General features: G+C 37.8%; 1 protein-coding gene across 4 annotated transcripts in view; it reads right to left on the bottom strand.

Moving 5' to 3' along the window:
• EXOC6B (exocyst complex component 6B) overlaps nt 1-23,322 on the bottom strand; it is a 660,637-nt gene that overhangs the window by 139,555 nt on the left and 497,760 nt on the right. For all 4 annotated transcript variants that reach the window (XM_054545544.2, XM_024241893.3, XM_063713219.1 and 1 more), the window contains 1 exon segment: nt 22,837-22,910. In XM_054545544.2, coding sequence (XP_054401519.1) covers nt 22,837-22,910 — 74 coding nt within the window.

The raw sequence follows: 23,322 nt of genomic DNA, 5'->3' as shown, positions 1-23,322 counted from the left end.
GTAGCTGGAGAAAGCTTGCAACATCTAGACGGTTGGTTCCATTAATGGCAGGCAAGGTCCTCACCTCAGATTTTCAAAAGGAGAAACCAAGCGGGCCATCTCCTGTTGTCAATACTTTTTTTTTTTTTTCCCCAACTGAGTCAATTAAGTTCTATGAGGTAGAGACATGTGAATTGAAAAGTATTCATTAAAAGAGTTGGGTGGATCCTGTGTCATAAGCTGAGGATCATTAGTAATAGGAAAGATAAAATGCCTCCTACTAAATAAATGCCATCTTCTAAAACTCAAATATAGGAATTTTTTTTGCAAGCACACATAAAAAGTTAAGGGTGAAACCATCTTTAAAGAGGACAAGTCTATTGCTAGTGAGGATGATTAAGAGTCATAGGACATAAGAAATCAAAGTGAAATACAAAAATTAGCCGGGCATGGTGGCAGGCGCCTATAATCCCAGCTACTCGGAGGCTGAGGCAGGAGAATCGCTTGAACCCAGGAGGCGGAGGTTGCAGTGAGCCAAGATCACGCCATTGCACTCCAGCCTGGGCAACAAGAGCAAGACTTTGTCTCAAAACAACAACAACAACAACAACAACAAAACAAAAACAACAACAAAAAAACAAAAACAAAACAAAACAAAACAAAAAACAAAGTGAAAATGAGGATTATCTAACCTAATTTTTTCATTTTACATTGGGGAAATAAAAATACAAAGCAGAGACATTGCCAAGATCACCTAGATGCTGGCAGTATCACAAGTATTCTAATCTCCTCTTTAATGTTCCAAATTCTGAGGTGATACGTAGAAGGTGGCTCCATTATTGCTAAACTGATGCCGATTTCTCAGCCACTTTATTCTGGTGTCTCGATGAGGGGGGACAAAAATGAGTGAAACCATGTTAATCATTACTAATCTAAGAAATTTTAGCCTCAGCACTATTAGAAAATCAATAAAGAACACCATTCAAAAATAATAGGGGTAACACATGGATACACAGAGAGGAACAACACAGATTGGGGCCTAACAAAGGGTGGCGGGTGGGAGATGAGAAAGGATCAGGAAAAATAACTAATGGATACTAGGCTTAATTCCTGGGTGAAGAAATAATTGGTACAACAAACCTCCATGACACATGTTTACCCATCTGACAAACCTGTACGTCCTGCACATGTACCCTTGAACTTAAATAAAAGTTTAAAAATTCATTACTTATATAACAAAAAATATAGGGGATGATTTATGAAAAGCAATGAGCTGATTTTGTGCAGGGGCCAGTATGCCTAGAAAACCATAGACAGTATACAAATCGAGACTCACTATCTCTGCATAAGAGATTTTAGAATGGTGTGTATATGTAAAATTACCACCAGATTCTGGGGAAAGAAAATAGGAAAGAGAAAGTAGGAAAAAAAGTCAATGGCTTCACCTCTGCCACATCTGCCTTTTTGCCAAGACTTTAAAAACTCTATTACCTCACAAAAAGCAGGAGCCAGAATAAAGAAATCTCTGAAACCTATGCTGTCCGGCATATTATGGGACACAACTAACATAAAATCACAGCTTTTACATTCTTATCCATAATGAAATTTTTTTTAAAAATCACATTTTGAGGAGTCAGTTGTCCTATCTGTGCCTCCCAATCCAAGCATCTATGCAATTAGCCAGTCATAGATTTAGCAACTAAATACTATAATCCCTGTCCAGGTAATGTGCTACTTGAGAACAGTGAGCTGTTGCCAGATGCCCTGTAAAAGCAGTGGGAGATTTCAGAAGGCTAGACCCTCCAGGACACTGAGAACCACATTGAGAAAGGGCATGAAAGAAAAGGGCATGAGGAGAGTAACAGAAGGTGCCTAATTAGCCCTAAACAGCTTACTTTGGATTTCTCTGCCACCTCTCGGAATATACTACTGAATTATAATTACCCTAACTTAAGGCTATGCCATTTAACTATCTTTGTTATGATTACTGTTATCCAAAATATTGTATTCTTGCTATCACTTTGCCCTGTCTCTTCCTGGCATACTGACACTTATTATCCTGGGTTGTCACAATCGCCTGGTTATCAACTAAATTATCCATGTCTCATTATACTCTACTCTACTCTGCTGGAATAAGAGGCTACCCTATACAATATTAAAATTCACAACACACTTTTCCAATTGGAGTCAGTTTTCCGTTTACCAAAACACTGCTTGCAAACATGTTCTATGAAGTTACTTGAACCATTTCAAGTCAATTTTGCATTTCTTGATAATCTGGTTTTCCTTAAGTCTCACTGCCAATTGTGACAGAGACTTTGGCACCTGGCTCATAGTTTTTCTCTCCATACCAAATGTATCATCATTATCATCCTGGGTGACAAGTTACGGAGGAACATTTATCAGCAGGTATGTATCAATCTATATTGTGAATCAAAGAAATCCAGAACCAAGAACACTTTTAGGAAAATCCTGTCTCTACTTCATAGAAAGGTATGGAGTTTATATCCGATATGTACAACAAACTTTAAAACCAATGATCAAAAACTCTTTCTAAAATTCCTACTTTTAATGGTACGGTAGCTTGCTTTGTAGAACAATTCATGCCTAAAGTTTATTAACCACTTAGTACTTAAAACTAAGGCAAGCATGTTGAGATTACACTTTTTTCCTTCAACGAATCCTTACTGAAGGCCTACCATGTATTAAGGATTGTTCCAGGCACTAAGAATAAAGTTGTTCAGAAAATGTGCAAAATTCCTACACGTATGAAAATCATTTTTTACTAGGGGGAAGAACAAGATATGTAAGATGTAGCGTATACTACAAGATGATAAATTCTTCAGAGAAAAATGAAGAGGGAAGAGAATAGAGTTTGCTTTGGTTACGGCTTGGAAGGAGGTGGCAGAGGTAGTCATAGGGAAGTTGCAATCTTAAATGGGAAATGTCTCAATTAAGTGAACTTTAAGTGACTTGAATATCAAGACCTGAACAAGATGAAGGAACAAGTAAAACAGGTATCTGGAAAAGAGCCTTCCAGAAAGAGTCATATCAAGTGCAAAGGCCCTGAGATGGGAGTGTACCCAGTATGTCTACGAAACAATAAAGGGGCTATCAGAGTGAGAACAGAGTAACTGAGGAAAAAGTAGTCACAGAGTTAAAGGGTGTGTGTGTGTGTGTGTGTGTGTGTGAAGGCTCTATAGGATCTTTTAGACCATTAAAAGGACTTTGGTTTTTACGTAGTGTGAAACAGGAAGCTCCTGTGGGATTTTGGGAAGAGGAATGATATGATCTGACTTGTTTTAACTTTTTCACACTTTTATTGTCCTACTGATTATGGCCTGTAGAGGGGCAAAGGCAGAATCATGGAGACCAGTTAAAAAGCTATTGCGAGAATACTTAATTATTTGAATCATGAGAAGAGAAATGATAGTTAAAAGTAGTTGGTTTCTGGTATATTTTAAAGAGGGAGAAAACATAATTTGCTGACAGATTGGATATGTGATGTGCGAGAAAAAAGAGTCAAGGATGACTCCATAGTTTCTATTCCTAGAACAAAAAGTAGAATTGCCATTAATTGAGACGAAGAGAGCTGTAAAAGGAATAGGTTTTATGGGGGCAATGGGGAAATCAGGAACTTACCTTTAGGACATTTTAACCTATAATAAAATATAGCACACTAAGAATGTTCTATTATCATACCTGATGAAGATAATTATATTTCTAGCATACAGAATAAGGCTATGTTATATTTTCAACACATTAATCAGTCTTACTCAAAACTCCTCACTACTTCAGCAAGGATTATTTGTAGACTACTTTAGAAGTCACTCCTAGAAAGATTTTAGCATCTTGAATTGGTTGTAGAGTTTGGATTGTTATTCTGGCACAATTTTGGAGCTCAGTTAAGTGGGCTATATATGTCTCATAGAGTTATAACAAGGATGAAATTCTGGATGAACTCCAAGCGTGTATTTACATTAAGAAAAATGGCTGCCACAGGAATAAAAAGGCAATACCTGACACTAGAACCCAGGTGCTCACCAGAACTGGAAGCATATGAGCAAGTATTTAGTCTAAAAAGTCATCTCCTGTTGAAGCAGTAAGACTGATTTATCAGGTGAGGAGCTATGTTCCTCTCTGGCATGAACCATCTAGCTGCATGGAGCACTTCCTTGATAGCCCTCCTTCAGTAGCTCTCACTAGAGAAAGTCCTCATGTACTAGGTTCCAGGGACTGCCACCTAAGTTCCCTTTACCCACTTTACCCATATTTGGTTTTGCCTTTTCCAGGGCTGTGACCTCTGCAATTCATTTAATAAGATTAAAGTAAACTGATAATGAAGAGCAAGGAGTAGGAGGAAAATGATGAATCTATTTGTGGGAGTTCGAGTACAAATATTATTCAGAAATTCAATCTAGTTCCATTTACTTCCAAAATGCCACACATAAAACAATATTAAGTCAATACATTCAGCAAGCAATTATGAAATAGGAACTATGTTACCCACTGAGGGATGGGGAATTCATGGATAAATAAAAAAGGGTTCCTGCCCTTAGTGAACTCCGAAGCTAATGGTGAAAGCAGATGATTAAACAAGTAATTACAAGAGCATTTGTAATGAAGGGGCATACAAAATGTCAGGGACCCAAAGGGGGGACAATTAAATCTGCCTGAGGAGGTTGTGAAGGATTTATAAAGAAGATGACATTTGAGCCAAGCTGTGAAGGAAGAGAATGCATTTGTCACTCTACCGAGAGAGTACTCTGTGATAGGCAGAGGCAGCCTAAAGCTTATCCAGCTTTGGGATCAAGGAGGTGTTAAGAGTAGTCTGGGGAAAGCTTACATGGGGAAGAGTGACAGAAAGAGACGAGAAAGATTAGCTGGAACCAGACCTGCTTTGCTAGGGGTTCATCTTTTGTTTTATGGGCAAGAGAGAGCTCTTAGGCTTTTTAAGCAGGCAAGTGCTACGATGATAATCGTGGTTTTTTGTTTTTTTGTTTTTTTTTAATAGTAGGTGGCAGAAGGGAAGAAAAGAAAGAAAAGTCATCAATAGCAAGGGCATAAAACAGATCAAGAGAAGTAAGAAAAAATAGAGTTTCATACTTCGCAGAATTAACCATGAACATATTCACTCCCATGCCCCTTTTCCATCCCCAAAACCTATCAATACCTCCCTCTAACTAAATTAAATATCTCTATGCCCTATCATTTCATCAAGCAGGCAATGAAAAAAGATATGCCACACAGAAAGACAGAAGGAAGATGCTGGTACCTCAGAAAAAACACACAGAAAACCACCTTGTCCCATTTAATTATTTCTCTCAGAGTTTATAAGGGAAGAAATAATTAAGAACACCATATGGATTTAGAACACAGGGAAGCACGTATGAACACATCACACACACACACACACACACACACACACACACACACACACACACACACTCTGCTTGTATTGACAAATGATAAGAATGATAAGCAGTATAAACACCAAGAAGAATGATTACATCTGTCTTACCTCATTACACACATTCACTTTTAATAATGCTGCCAATTTACTATTGTTTGAGATCATTCTTTTTAACATAGCCTTGGTGTACCAGTAGCTTTTGAGAACCACTTCCTCTCCATTGTCACTCCTAGTTTCTTGTGGTTCCAAGACACTAAATACTAAAGACTACTATAGTAGCTTATGAGAGGGCCATAATATTGCTATAAGGAGCCTGCTGCTTGCCTTGATTAGGTCGAAAGCATCAAAGCTCTGGGAAGAATCTGGGAGATCTCTCTCTGACTGATGTTTAGCTTAGATGAACACTACAATCCTTAGATTAGGTTTTTAGAGCGTATTTCTTTTTTAACACAGTCCAGAAAATAGAGAAGTTACACCCTCACTTTGCTGGCCAACAGAAGGCTCTTTTCTGTAGTACCACTGGAGACAAGCAAAGGTTTGTACATTTTTTATTATCAGCATGGGATTAAATTCTCCAGATGACCATAGTTTTCAGAGACATTATAAACAGTGATTATCAAATGTCTTGGTCACAGAACACTTTTATAAAAAATTAAAAACCGAAATAAAACTAAGAAACAACATCAGTTCCTGCTGACCCATGGTAAAATCAATAACAAAAAAAGGCAAGAATCATCATTTCTAATGGCACAGCAATACTTCCCTCCTCCAAACTCATACAGTGCTTTCACGCTACTCATTTGGCACTTAATTACATGCTGTATTTTACTAGTAGTTAATTTTTTTTTTTTTTTTTTTTTGAGACAGAGTCTGGCTCTGTTGCCCAGGCTAGAGTGCAATGGTGCGATCTTGGCCCACTGCAATCTCCGCCTCCTGGGTTCAAGAAATTCTCCTGCCTCAGGCTCTCGAGTAGCTGGGACTACAGGTGCATACCACACGCCCGGCCAATTTTGTACTATTAGTAGAAACTGGGTTTCACCATGTTGTCCAGGCAGGTCTCAAACTCCTGACCTCAAGTAATCCACCCGCCTCTAGTAGTTAACTTTTTAGAAGTGTTAGTTCTGCTTCTCTTATTTGATTGTAATAAAGTAAGGTTAAATTAGATATGCATCAAATCATATTGCAAAATACCTTCCATCAGAGAATAGGGCACTAAGAATTAAAAATATGGACACTAGTAAATTCATATCCTTACTGAGATTCATGGGCCACTTAATACTACTTTATGTGTAGCATTAAAAAGTGGAATATGAAATAAAGGTACATGCTTATACCTATGAAGTTAACAACAACAACAAAAAAAACCCTTAAAATCATAAGAATCTATGTTGTTTGGGCTTCTGTAAAACTGATGCATGATTATACTTCCCGAAATAATTTAAATTGGTATAACCCTTCATTAGGAATCAGCAATACATTTAAAACCCATAAAAATGCTTATAACCCTTATATAAATAATTTACATTAAGGAGTAATTCAGATTAAAAGGCTTTAGATATGAATATATAATAATTTAAATATAAAAACAAAACATTAGAAATAACATATAAGTTTAGACATAATAACGGCTAATTAAATGATGGTCTATAAAACTGATGGACCATTTATAATAAAAACTTTAATCAAATTAAGAAATAAAAGAAACTTGCTTAACAAAGGGCATAAAAAACTTATACCCGTTATCATATTTAACGGTAAAAGACTGAATACTCCCCCACCCACTAAGATCACAAACAAGGCAATGATACCTGCTCTCAGCACCTATTTAACCTTGTACTGGAGTTCCTAGTGCAATAAGACCAAAAAACAAAAGGTATCTAGACTGGAAAGAAAGAATCTAAAACTGTTTTTATTCACAGATGCCATAATTTTCCACCTATAAACTCCCCAAAAATGTATAAAAAACCACTACATCTGATAAGTGAGTTTAGCAAATTTGAGATTCAACATCAACGTACAAAAACCAATTGTATATTTCTATATATTTGCAATGAACAATTAAACATCAACATTAAAATAACAATGTCACTTATAATGAATATGGAACACTTTGGAATAAATCTCACAAAATATGCACAAGATTTGCTGAAAACTACAAAGCACTAAAGAGAGAATTCAAATAAATGAACACAGAACTGTGTTCATGGATTAGAAGACTAAAATTGTCAAAATGTCAATTTTCCCCAAATTGATCTCTGAATTCAACATAATCCTAATGAAAATACCAGCAAGCTTATCTTTTTGAGACGAAGTCTTGCTCTGTCGCCCAGGCTGAAGTGCAGTGGCGCGATCTCAGCTCACTACAACCTCCAACTCCCTGGTTCCAGTGATTTCCCCGGCCTCAACCTCCTGAGTAGCTGGGACAACAGGCGCATGCCACCACGCCTGGCTAATTTTTGTACTTTTATTAGAGATGGGGTTTCACTATGTTGGCCAGGATGGTCTCGATCTCCTGACCTCGTGATCCATCCACCTCAGCCTCCCAAAGTGTTGGGATTACAGGCGTGAGCCACCACTCCCAGCCAAGCTTTTTTCTCTTAAGAAATTGACAAATTGATTGTAAGATATATATATTTATATATATTTACATATATATTTTTGTATCTTTACATATATAGTTTTACATATTTGTTCATCTATATTTACATATATATGGCTTAGAATAAACAAAACAACTTTGAAAAAGAAGAAAAAGTTGGAGGACTTGAACTGCTTGATTTCAAGACAATATAAAAGTAAGATCAAGACATAGCAAAAGGACAGACACACAGGTCAATTGAACATAATATAGAGAATGCAGAAGGAGACCAACACATATGTGGTGAATTGATTTCTAAGAAAGGTATCAAGGTGCATCAATGGAGAAAGCATAGTCTTTTTAACAAATGGTGCTGGAACAACTGTACATGCCATATAAAAATACGAACCTTGGCCATACCTCATATCATATTGAAAAATTAACCCAAAACATATCATCATAGACCTAAGTGTAAAACCTAACAATATGAACTCCTAGATGAAAACATAGGAAATAGACCTTTGTGACCTTGGATTAGGCAAAGATTTCTTAAGATAGGACACACAGAGCGTGAGACATGAAAAAAATGACATCATAACTGTATGTCACTAAAATCAGAAGAAAAAACTTAAGCTTTTTGAAAGATACTGTTAAGGAAATGGCCTGTTGACCACAACATATAAAAAACCTTCACTACTCACTAATAAGAATTATTTTTAAAACTGAATAAAATATTTGAACAAATACATTAAACACAAAAGAAGAGATACAAATACATTAAACACAGAAGAAAAGAAACTGAATAAAATATTTGAACAAATACATTAAACACCAAATAAGCACAAAAAACAGATTCTCAGCATAATTAGTCATTAGGTTAATACAGGTGAAAACCTCCACGACATATGTCTATACATGTATCAGAATAGCCCAAATTGAAAAAAATACTGACAATACTAGCAATGTGCAGAGCAACTGCAATTTTCATATATTGCTGGTAGGACTACAAAATGGCAAAGCCACTTTGGAAAGCAGTTTGATAGTTTCTTATAAAGTTAAACATACACTTACTATATGACCCAGTAACTCTAAAGAAATCAAAATATATGTTCACATAAAAACCTGTACACAAATGTTTATTGTGGCTTTATTCATGATAAACTTTGGGAGGCTGGGGCAGGTAGATCACCTGAGGTCAGGAGTTCAAGACCAGCCTGGTCAACATGGTGAAACCTCGTCTCTCCTAAAAATACAAAAATTAGTTGGGCATGGTGGTGAGCACCTGTAGTCCCAGCTACTCGGGAGGCTGAGGCAGGAGAATTGCTTGAACCCGGGAGGCGGAGGTTGGAGTAGCTGAGATGATGCCACTGCATTCCAGCCTGGGAGACAGAGAGAGACTCCATCTCAAAAAAAAAAAAAAAAAAAAAATGGAGTACTAACATATGCAGAAACATAGATGAATCTCAAAAGCACCATGCTAAGTGAAAGAAGAGAAAATTAAAAGTATGTTTCCGTTTATACGTATTATTCCATTTATATGGCATTCTGGAAAAGACAAAACCATATAGTGCCAGAGATCAGAGCAGTTGTTGCCAAGGAATACAGTAGAGGGGGAAAGAGTCATTACAAAGAGGCATAAAAGAAATTTCTGATAAATGGAAATATTCTGTGATCTTGGTAGTAGTTATACAACTGTGTAAGTTTGTAAAAAAATTATAAAACTGTATATTTAAGAAGGATGAATTTACTGAATGTAAATTATGCCTCAATTAACCAACAAGCGAACAAAATACTGTCTAACCAAGTGTTGAAGAGGATGTGAAACAACTGGTATGCTCATCTACTGCTGGCAGGAATGGAAAATCGTACTTTGTAAAATAGTTGGACATTTAAAAAAATTAAGTTACACATACACTTATTATAGGCCCAACAATTCCATTCCTAGTATTACCTAGGGAAAATAAAAAATATATGTTCACACAAACACTTGTACATGAATGTTCACAGCCGTTTTACTCATAACAGCCCAAACTGGAAAGAACAAAATGTTCATAAATGTCAAAGGTGAATGGATAATTATGATATATCCATGTGAAAAACTATAACTCATCAATAAAAAAGAATGAACTATTGACACCCCCAACACCATGGATGAATCTCAAAATATTATGCTGAATCAAAGAAGCCAGACACAAAGCGTGCACAAAAGAATATAAATTCTAGGATTTACATATAATTCTAGAAAATACAAACTAAGCTATAGTGATAAAGAGCAGATCGGTGGTTATTTGGGGACAAAGGGATGGGACTAATTACAAAGACACACAAGAAGCCTTTTTGGCATGATAGAAATGTTCTTGGTTGTGGTGGTGGTGGTGGTTACATGCAGTTGTACACTTAAAATAGGCACATTTTATTGTATATTAGATTATACCTGAATAAAACTGATTTAAGGATTGACAGCCTAAAAATGTTTAAGATAACCAAAACAGCATGGTACTGGTACCAAAATAGATATATAGACCAATGGAACATAACAGAGGCCTCAGAAATAACACCATACACCTACAACCATCTGATATTTGGCAAACCTGACACAAACAAGCAATGGGGAAAGGATTCCCTATTTAATAAATGGTGTTGGGAAAACTGGCTAGCAATATGCAGAAAGCTGAAACTGGACCCCTTCCTTACACCCTAAACAAAAATTAACTCAAGCTGGATTGAAGACTTAAATGTAAGACCTAAAAGCATAAAAATCCTAGAAGAGAACCTAGGCAAAACCATTCAGGACATAGGCATGGGCAAAGACTTCATGTCCAAAACACCAAAAGCAATGGCAACAAAAGCCAAAATTGATACATGGGATCTAATTAAACTAAAGAGCTTCTGCACAGCAAAAGAAACTATCATCAGAGTGAACAGGCAACCTACAGAATGGGAGAAAATTTTTACAATCTATCCATCTGACAAAGGACTAACATCCAGAATCTACAAAGAAACAAATTTACAAGAAAAAAAAAACAACCTCATCAAAAAGTGGGCAAAGGATATGAAAAGACACTTCTCAAAAGAAGACATTTATGCAGCCAACAAACATATGAAAAAATGCTCATCATCACTGGTCATTAGAGAAATACAAATCAAAAACCCAAATGAGATACCATCTCATGACAGTTAGAATGGTGATCATTAAAAAGTCAGGAAACAACAGATGCTGGAGAGGATGTGGAGAAATAGGAATGCTTTTACACTGTTGGTGGGAGTGTAAATTAGTTCAACCGTTGTGGAAGACAGTGTGGCAATTCCTCAAGGATCTAGAACTAGAAATACCATTTGACTCAGTAATCCCATTACTGGGTATGTACCCAAAGGATTATAAATCATTCTACTATAAAGACACATGCACGTGTATGTTTATTTCGGCACTATTCACAATAGCAAAGACTTGGAACCAACCCAAATGTCCATCAACGATAGACTGGATAAAGAAAATGTGGCACATATACACCATGGAATACTATACAGCCATAAAAAAAGATGAGTTCATGTCCTTTGCAGGGACATAGATGAAGCTGAAAACCATCATTCTCAGCAAACCAACACAAGAACAGAAAACCAAACATCGTATGTTCCCACTCATAAGTGGGAGCTGAACAATGAGAAGACATGGACACAGGGAGGGGAACATCACACACCAGGGCCTGTTGGGGGTGGGGGGCTAGGGGAGGGACAGCATTAGAAGAAACACCTAATGTAGGCAACGGGTTGATGGGTGCAGCAAACCACCATGGCACGTGTATACCTATGTAACAAAACTGCACATTCTGCACATGTACCCCAGAATTTAAAGTATAATCAAAATAAATAAAAGAGAAAGCACGATTTTAAAAAAAGTTAAATATAAAAGGACATAGGCATTACAAATAAGCATATATAAAAAAAAAAGACCAGAAAGAGCCCCACAAAATAAAAAACAATTGTGTTAAGATAAAATATTTAGTTAGGGCTTATTTTTCAACTTTGAAAACTATTTTTAATCTACTATAGTAATATTTTCATAAACAGTGCTTAATAGAGAAAAATAAAGCAAATAACTTGTAATTTGATTAAACATAAAAAATTAACTCAAGGCTTAATTTCTTTTCAGTTACCTCTATGCTCAGAAGAGCTCAGAACATTTAATAGTTATCATTCTCAATTCCTTACTTTCTGAGAAATGGCAGGAGCCCCAGTATGAGCCATTAGCCAAAGGCACAAGTATCCTGTCATGTAATGAATCAGCAAGAGTTAAGTGATCACTCCAGGTTACCTGACTTTCATCTGGATACCATTTCCATGCAGGCAGACTTCTTAAGTAGGCCGTTACAGTATAGTGACAGCAATAGTAGAAGTAATAATAATAGCTACTTCATTAACTAAAGGCTTACCGAATAATAAGCAACATAATTATATTGTCTTATTTAATGCTTACTCCAACATTATAAGCCTTATAAGCTATTTAAAATTTTCATTTAATAGTCTAGGAAATGACACCTCAGAGAGGTTAAATAATTTGCCAAATGTCACAGCTAGTAACGTAAGGTCTGCTCAGTTCCAAACGTAATCACCATGCTGCCCTGCCACCCAGTAGAGGGTTCCTGAAATTTGTGGTTACAGAAGCCCTATTTTTCTGATGCTTGGGGGGTTGAAGAAAAGAGGGAGACACACTAGAACTTAATAGACCGAGGCAGAATTTTCTTTCTTCATACCTAAGGGGGTTTGGAAAAACCCTGAGCATTCAGCATAAAGAGACTCCAAACACAACTCTCTGCTAACCTACTGGGAACAGATCTTAAGTCTCTGGACTGATTGGGATCTTGCCTATATAACTAGTCATCAGAGCCCATTTTTCTTTTCTACTGTATATTCTTAGCCAGTGTTACAGTATAAAACATGAAAAGGGAATATCAAAAGCTATTCTAGGAAAACAGGCTGTCCTTTCACACAAATGTTATCCAGAAAGGCTTCATGCCCACGTTGAATTTCATTTCATGTACAACAACCCCTTGACCGCATCTGAGAATGTCACATCATCTCTCTCACTCTCTTCACATTCTCAACAAGTTGTTTTACCCTTAAAATCAACAGACCAAGAAAGAAATGATCCTAGCGAATCAAGAAGCAGCTATTAATATTTAAGAGATGAGAATCCCATAGATATAGCTGGTTGTGTCTGAAATTGTTCCCTTTGCAGATCCCTCCTTGCTGATATATACCCTACACAAGGCTCCTTCCTTGGATACCATTGCCTCAGAGGATCGATCTCCCTGACTGTACTTTTGCCTCTTTAACTCATTCATTCTGGCTTGCCTCCCACTGTACTTCTTTCTTTCATTCAAGCCTGGTGTTTTATCTCCTGCTACCCAAAAGGTTGTCAGAACTGCTACAAACCGAAGGGCTTTCATCTTCTGCTTGTCTTCACATACCAGCCATTTATAATAGTTTAATCTGACATGGCCCACGGTGCCTCTCATTCATGAGCTAGCATTTCCAGACACAAACTCTCGAGGGAAGAACCCTCAAAGAGGTCCAGAAGCAACCTGATTCCTGTTCTATCTTCACTTGTCCTCTTGGGACTTGACGCTTTAGACTGTCCTTTCGGTTTTCTACTTTCTCTGATGCTGTCCAGTTCCCCTTTCATAATCAGTCTTACCTCACACCTTTACCCATTCCTGGTTCCTGGACTTGCCCTAGAAGGAAGTGTTTTAACACTCAGATTAGGGTTCTGGATTCTCCCTTTGGTCCTTGCTCCCCAGGGATCCAGGCTTGTAACTGTGGCTCCCAGGTAGTTAATTCTTTTATAGCTAAGGGTGCTTCTTTCTTGGTAAACTGAACTATGTCCTAGTTGCCTCAATCTGGACCTTTGTTGTCACTCTCTGCTGCCCTCCAGCGGCTACCAGTAGAATGCAGTAGTTAGAAATAGGTTCCAAGGCTTTTCCTTGGCCTGTAAGGGTCCTCTAGTAGAAAGCTACACCGTGCGGTTAATGAAGATGAGATTCGTGTTCAGAACCTAGCAGTTTTCATTCAACCAGTACCACTACAACAGCCTCTGATACCACTGCTACTCCCAGGGAAATTCATTGGTAATGACTCTCCTGTCCCTTCTCAGAAAGATGTGATTGTCTCAAAAACTTTCAAATTCCATGTTTGTGGATATGCATATTCATGCTGTATGGTAGAGGTTAGGGAGAAACCTTCTGAATTCCTCAGGCTTGGTTTGTTGGGAGAAGCAGAAAGTAGTGCAACGCCTCAGGCTAGTTAGGCAGCAAGGCGTCTCACAGGTTACCTAGGTCCCCTAAGATACAGCATGAGAGGATTGACAATGCTGTCTGTGGACTAAGGTAGCAATTGCTAGGTGGCTTACTATGTTATGCTTGTTAGCTCTTCACTCAAAAGCTGAAATGGAATGGAACCAATGCCTTCAAACTGACTGACTTTGCTGTGAGGCTATCTAGAGTGATGCTGGCACCATGTCCACATCAAAAGTTACAGTCATTGTTCTACTGAAGCAGAGGGGTAGGAGAGTTGTCACAGATTAGACTGACAGTTCTGTAAAAGGTCATTCTAACACCTAATGGAAAGGGTGTTCTATTAGGATGGTGCAAAAGTAATTGTGGTTTTTGCCATTAGTTTCAATGGCAAAACCACAATTACTTTTGCACCAACATAATATACTCTGGCGGAACCTCTAAGTAGTAGGGCCCTGCCTCCAGGATGAAGCAGAAAGTGCTGGGCAACCCAGCATTTGGTTAGACTGTGGCAATATGGGTTGAAAGCAACAATGGAAACTCTTAGCCTGGGAGGCCCATGAGTCAGAAGGCCAAACCTCATTAATTTTTCATGGGGAAATATGTCAAAAGCCTGGTATTTTATCTCCTGCTACCCAAAAGGTTGTCAGAACTGCTCCGAACTGAAGGACCTTCAACTGCTGCTTGTCTTCACATATCTGCCATTTATGATAGTTTAATCTGACGAGGCCCACAGTGCCTGTCATTCATGAGCTAGCATTTCCAGACACAAACTCTCCAGGGAAGAACCCTCAAAGAGGTCCAGAAGTTACCTTTCTACCACATACAATTGTGCAAAGAACCAACTGTTTGGGGCTTACATTGCTACTAAGTGGGTGTGCTTGCTCTCTGAGGAAAACCACAGTGGAGTTCATCAGCCCTTCCACCTTCCCTTCAAGGATCCCTTCCCCATTAAAATAAAAATAAAAAGGAATCTACCTCTCATAAGACTACATTGGTCTTAGTGTGGTTATCATCTACTACGAATACTCCCTCTCCCCTGATTCCTAATCTCCTGAAACAATTCCATGGGGACTTTTAGGAAGTTAGACCCCTGAGGTGCTAAAATGATTTTCACAGTAAGAGGATAATGAATAGAAAATGGCCTTCCAAACATGCTATGATGCCATTTGGCCCATTAAATTTTGGTCTTTTCCTGGCACTTAAATGACATCTTACATGATTTTCTATATCAAAGAGTTCTGCTCTGTTTGGATATTATTTTGTGAGGTCCTGGTCTGCAAAATATGAACTATTTGTTAAATCAAAAAATGCCCTAAGGTAGAATTTCCAAACGCACTTCCTCCCCAGTTAAGAAGCTGGTATGAAGTGAGACGAAGTCTTGGCAGTTCTAGAGCAGATTCTCCTCCAATCAATTAAGGACATTCTAGCAAATCCCAGAATTTGTTACATATTACTGGCAATTCCTCCTACTAATTTCCTCTGATGGCTCTAGTTACTAATGTCTCAAGTAAGGGAAGGAGATAGATCTTTTTTGCAGAGACTACTAAAGCATTCCAGAAGCTGAAGACTTTATTCATCTGTGCCCTATCCTTGCATATGCTGATCCAGCCTTTGCTATAAAGTCAAAGGTCTAGCTCAATGGAGCCTATTCTCATGGTGTTCCTTCTTCTATTTTTCACAGAACCATCCCCAGAAGCTGTTAGCTCTCCCCTACCATACTTAGGAATAGGAATTATTTCCTGTCAGAGCTTCCTTTGATGCTGGAGGTATCACCTTGAAGGTTACAGGCATCTGTCAAAACAACTTGGGCAATACAATTTTAGCAAACGACCAGAAAACTCTGCTTCCAAAAACCAAAGGACCATCTTTTGAAGTTGACCATCTTATTTATGTCAGGCTGCTAAACCACAGCTAAAATGTCTTCTCTGAAAGTCTGTGTATCTGCGTACAGCAGAGTTGGCCTTGCCCTAGAGATCTTGCCAGAAAACTCTATAGCTGTTTCCTAAAATGGAACTACGGCACCAATACAAAAAAAAAAATCTAGATAAAGTGACATACCTTGGAGCATCAGGCCACCTGAAGAGAGACTATGGGAAGAAGAGAATGTTATGTAAGAATGCAAGCTCCATAAAGGTAAGGGCCTGTTTTATTCACTGCCTTGTATCTACTACCTGGGCTAGGCACAGTGTTGAATAAATGAATGAACATTTCCTGATTAGGGAGGTCTATATCTATATCCAAGTGCTTGCTGTGGCTATGTCAAGATATGAAATATGGTCTGCAGGACATGCAGTGGCTCTGCATCTGCAAAGAGATCTGTGCAGGTGGTCCGATATTACTATATCCTCTTCTAACCACCAAATGCCTTTGGGAGATGATGACCCTGGATTTCATTTCTCATCTGCCCTCCTCATATATACATGCTACTCTATCAGTGGTACAGATAATCTCTTCCAAGATAATGCACTTTATGGCTTAACTTATTCCTTCTAATCCTATTATCCACAACAGTCATAGTAATGACATCTTCTAATTCCATGAGTTATCAAGTTATTTGATTTCTGACTATAGTGTAGATGGCTCCCAGTTTTATAGGCCATTATTTGACATCACATACAATCTGAAGGTCAACAGAATATTTCAACTGAACGCTTGGAGAGTATCTCTACTGACAACATTACTGGTCCATACACTTCCCAACTGGAAGGTTTGCAAACAACTGTATTTTCTCTACCAAGAATATCTTTTCATAAAAACTTTCCACTACCTACCCCCACACTTCTCTTCATCAACTGCTCAGTAGCTGTTCAGTAAACACTTGGGAAAACTAGAGTTCACCTCCCAAAACCCAAGTTATATTCCAGCAAGTTTAGGACCAGCATTAAGTACATGTGGGAAATGGCTTCCTGTTAACAGTTTAATGGTTATAATGAAAAACAAAAGACTGACATCTCTGACCTTTTGAGATATGGGCCTGCCCCACCCCAGCCCCACCTCCTATGAAGCCTCTTAGTTAGGGGACAGTTTAGACTGGTTATGTTAAAACATTAAAAAATAAATCCTATGGACTACATGTCTTTTTGGTATATTGCTGTATCAGAAAACAAAAATCAGCTTCTGATATAAATGGGTTTTCTACTGAGGCTAAAATACAAATAATTATTAAAGTTAAGATTTTTTCGTATGAGCCACAGCAGTCAAGCAAAGGGGGAATGTTCCTTCTGGGAATACATAATATTCACTAGACTTGGGCAATTTGATTTGAAAATCAAAATTTTATTGAAGAGGATCATGACAGGATGAGAAGTAGGAGGGGCAGTTCTACATAGTTAAGTTCTTGAGTTGTTCTCAAGTTTTCTTAACGGGTGTTAACTAACTGAAGGTACGGGTTTTACCTCTATACCTCTAAAAGGAATAGCAGCAGTATTTGTTCAACATCTCAAAAGAAACATGCAACTATTTCTCTTAGGTCCTATAGTTGTTTTCAAGGCAGGTTAAGTGTCTGCAATGGAAATGCACTGTGTTTACTTTAGATTGTAGGTTAGACATTGGGGAATAACTGGCCTAGAGGGAATATCAACAGCTCAATCTAAAAAAAAGCCCTAGATATCGTGGGATGGCTTGCTGTATGAGAGTCATTGCCAGAAAGCTCCATTCACAAGATCTGATGCAATGTCACAACCTAGTTCATTCAGCTTTATAAAAACTTAAGTATATATCAGAAGTAAATAACTGTTGGGGCCAAGGAACAGAAAACAATGGGATGTTACTAAGAAAAGGAACACCCTCAAGCCTTTGGCCAAACACGGAAGGTGAACTATCGTAGATTAAATAAATAATGCAAACTATTATCCAAGGAAGTTAAGAAGCACTTACAATGAATGTGAATAACAGAAATGTGAAATGTTTCAGGGTAGCCTGTAAATAGTAGCATTTAATGAGGAGAAGAATAGATAGGACATAAAAGAAGAGGTATATGAGGAAGACAAACAACAAAAAATAATATGAGAAATTAAGAAATGGGGATTTAAAGAGATAAGCCTAATACTTAAAAGAGAAAAGACAGTCTAGATCCTAAATAACTAACATACAAAACACCCATGTTTTTAAACAAAACTTAAATCTGCTATTTCCTATGCTTTAAATATTTTCTTCCCTTAACAATGCTTGACTTTCAGTGTGACTCTTCACCTTTTCCACGAAATATTTTATAGCTACTCAGGCACACATAGGCCTCTCTACTTCATGGCCTCTTTTTGCACTTATAGGTACAGACTTGCTCTTCATTTGCATTGTTTATATATGTCTTATAGCTCAACTAGAGTGTAAATTGGAGTTTATGTCCCCGTTTCTTGAATTTGGACTGGCCTTGTGACTAGCTTCAGCCACAAGAATGTGGTAGAACTGATGGTTTGCTAGCTCCAAGTGTAGGCTTCAAGGAGTTTGCGCATTTCCTATTGCTTTCTTGGAACTCTGCCAAGATGCCGTGTAAATAAATCTAGGTTAGGTTGTTTGTAGATGAGATCACAGAGAGTAGAAAAGAGTAGTCCTAGCTAAAGCATCCTAGACCAACCAGTTCCTAGCCAATCTAGCAGCAGACCTCAAAGTATGAGTAAGCCCAGCTGAACCTACCCTAAATTGAGAATCTGTAGAAATCTGAGCTTTGTAAGTAGTTCTTGTTTTAAGCCAATATGTTGTGGGGTAATTTATTTTGTAGCAAAAGTCACTGAACTAACTGAAACATACATAATGGCTTCATCCTTCAATGTAGTACTTATCACAGTGTGCCTTATATTAGAATCAGGAATTTGCTGGTCATTCCTTTGCTCCCAGAGGGCACAGATTATACTATATTTATTTGTGTATTCCCACAACATTTAGGTTGTGATTTGTACACAGTAGGCACTTAGACTTTGATAAAATAAACTGAAATGAAAATCAAATTCTAGTGTTCATCAGCATTATCTACTTAATGTTTAACCATGGAAGAAAAATATAAGCCATGCCACTGTTTAAAGAATAAAGTAAGTACTGAGAATCTACTATTGGTCCTTTATTATAATTCTCAATTATGAACCATTAAAGGTCAGCACTTGGTGTTTACATGCCACTTCAAGATAGCTAGTTAAATGAGCTTTTAAGCTACCCTTCTCAAAATTCAGCATTAGCCCAAATTTGGATTTTGATGGAAATATACATATATATTTGATTTTTGCATGAGAAGTCATACTGCAATCCTACTTCTACGAACTTATAAAGATAGAAATCACAAAGTGTTAAAGAAGGGGATTTTGATTTGTACTATCTAATTCACAATATTATTAATAGTAGGTTTTCCAAACTCAGAAATCTGACAAATGAGGTTTAACTTATTTGTACTTTAACTCTGAAGTGCCACACAAAAGTAAAATATCATGAAAGCTTGTATATTCAAATGTCATTTCTCTCTTTCTCTTAAGAAGTAGAAAAGTGAGAATAGGACAAGTAAAAAAGGATGAATAGTTTTGCTATCCGCATCTAATTTGCTTCCTAATGAAACTCTATAACTTTTAAATGACAGTTATTATAGTCTATACAAAGATGATTTCATCAAATATTCCATGTTTTGAATATTTTAAAATTATTCATTCAATTGATACTGTCTGAAACTCTCTAAAGCAAGACACTGTAAAAGCATGCTCAGAATACACATATAAGACAGTGAGGCAAATACACTCAATGACGGTAAAAGAATATCCTTGCTGCACTGCACTGGGGGCAGATCCTCTTCTTACATGAGTGTGTACCCTATAATTTACCTTAACTTGGGCTTCCTATTTAATATTTTTATCTTTGGCTTATTAAGGGCATAATGATTAATTCAGTTAAGCTAGATAACTGACTCAGGAGGTCAGTTATAGGTTTAGATAGGTCATTATATAATGAAAAAAAAAATCTGTGTTCTTAATGATATGTCTGAAAGAAAAACACAGACCAGTGAGAGTAGTATTCAGTTTTGGTCCATAAAATCAACCCTGTAAGGACTAGATGAGAAATAGGTAACAATGTGACATGTGAAAAAGACTCAAATACTAGCAAATAGGAAGCTCAATAAATGAGGACTAGGAAGCCCATTCCTCTAATTGGGGATGCCCAAATAAAAATATAAAGATTTAAAGGGTTAAGGTTAAGTGAGACAGATTTTAGCCAACTTAAGAAATATCTTTCTAGTAATCATATTGTCCTAAGGTGGAACTTGCTGCTTTAGGGTAGTGGATCCTCCTCAAGGAAGATATTCAATCAAAGTCTGGGGTGCTGTACAGGGATTGAAGTATAAGCCAAATGTTATACTACATGAATTTAAGATTAGCCTCCAATCCCAAAATTCAAAAATTCTATTTTGGAAGCCTAAATGTTTAAGAAAACATAGTCCCAGGTTTTCTCTTTAGAGTTTGAACATCTCTGTAGTTCAGAAGCCTCCTTTTAAAATGATGCTCACTTTAAATAAGTTCTGAGAATGACTAAGATGAACTGCAAAGAGAGAAATATTTTCAGCACAGGATGTGGAGAGATCATTTTTTTTACAATCACTCAACCTACCTGAAGTCTACTAATAATGAGCTACAGACCAAGAACTAAAGAAGTTTTTCAAACAATCTAGGTTAGAAAAATTATCCCTTTAAGCTGCTTCAGTAGAGACAGGTATAAGTAGAAATTAGGTGACAGATTGAATAGAAAGAGGCATACTCTTTCATTACCAGTAAAATTTTGGATTTTGGGTTTCTACTATTAAAACATTATAAAAGCAACTCTGGGAAAAGAAATGTAATAGAAAATAGGAACTTAAGCATAAATGACAGTGCTCACTGAGAGCTTACAAGTACTTGCACATTCATTCCCGACTCTGATCCACCTTATTTTGGCTGTGCTTTCTAACTTACTCCCTTAGTTAACATTTTCTGTGAACACTAGTTCCTTTCCATAGGGACCAAAACCACAAACTAGAGAGAATAACCATGCTTCCTTCTCATGAATAGTGAGAACGGAAACATTTTTCCTTGGATGTGTTTCTCCAATGAAATTCAATTTCTGCTTTCCAAGAAAAGCCAATTGGGTTAGAAGTTTCTGAGAAGAAACAGGAGGGTGGGAGGGAATCCAACAGATATCACTCCACAAACCCTAAACCAAAATCCCAATCTTTCAATCTTACATCAGTCAAGGGATTAAAACCTGAATGTCTCAGTTGAGTTGCTAAATCTACAGGTGGAAGGTCTTAAGTGTGGGAAGAGATTGTTCCATTTGCGATCATGCTGGTGAATCCTTAATGTGCAAGAGAACCCCCACCTTGGCCCCCAAATATTAAGTTGACACACGTTTCTGGGACACAGCCTGAATCCTCAAACTTTGGCAGGTCTATAGACACACAATTTTCTGTTTTCTGCTTAACAGTGCTTTCCAGAATTGTCATCAGATGACAGATTACACCACCCATCTACAAGGATTCAGGGGTAGCTCAGGCCATCCATTACGGGTTAAAAGCTGTTCCAGCATGAATCGAATCACAGTGGTAAGGAACTACCGATACAAGGGGTCCTGCAGCTTTAAGAAATACCCTGGGCATCTAAAAGTTTTCAGAATGCAAACTATGTCAGCTCTGAAAACAAGAGGCACTGCATCATTATGGCAGGAGAAACAAAGCCAGCCCCCTTTTTTAAACAGACAAAAAAAAAAACAGATTGTTTTAATAGGAAAGAAGCATCAGTCATTGATTCTTACTTCATTCACACTTTCTATCCAACCCCATCCATCTTAAGAGTGAAGAGATGACAGAGCCCAGTTAACTCTCTCCCTCACTGGGCCCCTGCCCACCCTGTTCCCTGTATCCAAACCACCAAGGCCTACCAACCCACCCAGTTCAATCTGCAAGAAACAGTCCTATAGAATGACTGGTTCTATCTAATGGGCTTGCCAAAGCTCAGGTATGCCCAAGTATCAGCTTTCATCACATTACTTTAATAGGGTTAGCATCACTGGTCCAGGCCTTTTCTAATCATCTTCAAAAACGACCACTTAGTTACCCATGGCTGACAACATTCTACAAAGGAGGAGGCAGGAAGACTTAAGGCAGCAGGAAAAAGTCAACAAACCAACCAACAATCCAGAATGTAAAATATTTCATTTTTCTTAAATGCTGCTGACCACATTATCTACAAACAAAACTTATCCAAGCAGGCAGTCTCTGCATCAGTGCACCTGCTTAGCATTGGTTTGCTGAGTTATCTTTTTGCTATGTCTGCAAAAGCCAACAACAGCACAATGGGTCGCATCACTTGAGGGTCACTTGAGTCCCTCTACTCTGGGTCCCTCCTCCCACCCCCACCTTCCCTTCTACCCACAAAACCTTTAACTCCACCATAGCTAAGGATCCCAGATAGCTAAATAAAAGAGGTGGCCTCAAATACAGGGAAAACCCTTAGGTTTCCAATGTGAATCGCCAACGCCAATCCCCCTCCCTTACCCTTTTCCTTAAGACCTGATGGTCTTCAGTCACACATCTTAAAAGAAAAACAAAAAACAAAAACACAAAGACTTACTTGTCTCAAGTCGATGAAGGCCAACTGCAGCGTGTCCTCCTGGAACCCAGGCACCGGGCCGGATCTGGCAAACTCTGTGGGAAAGAAAAGAGGATAAAAAGCGCCTTTAACTAACCATGGACAGGGAGATTGGCAGACGGATGACAGGGAAGACAAGAGAAGCTGGGGGAGAGGAGGACCAAGCTTCTAAGGAGTCATGTCTCTCTCCCTTCAGCTTCTTTGTTTGCCCTTCAAAATTCGTGTCATCAAAACACCATTAATTCCAGCATCCTGACAGCAAGGAAACTGTACTAATTCGACCTGAAATTTATTCCCATGAGCTGCACTGGGCTTCAGAGTATTTGTTTTGTGAATGGACAAACAACTTGCAAAGGAGGAGGGAGTGGGGGAGAGAAAAAAGTTTTTCCTCTCAACACAATAAAATCTTCAGCTGTGAAACTCTTTTCAGTTCCGAAAGCTATTTATATTTTAGATCGCTGAAGGAAT

Source organism: Pongo abelii, chromosome 12 (assembly GCF_028885655.2).
Source record: "Pongo abelii isolate AG06213 chromosome 12, NHGRI_mPonAbe1-v2.0_pri, whole genome shotgun sequence".
Lineage (NCBI taxonomy): Eukaryota > Metazoa > Chordata > Mammalia > Primates > Hominidae > Pongo > Pongo abelii.
The sequence above is the reverse complement of the archived record's forward strand: the minus strand, read 5'-3'. Positions and strand labels throughout refer to the sequence as shown.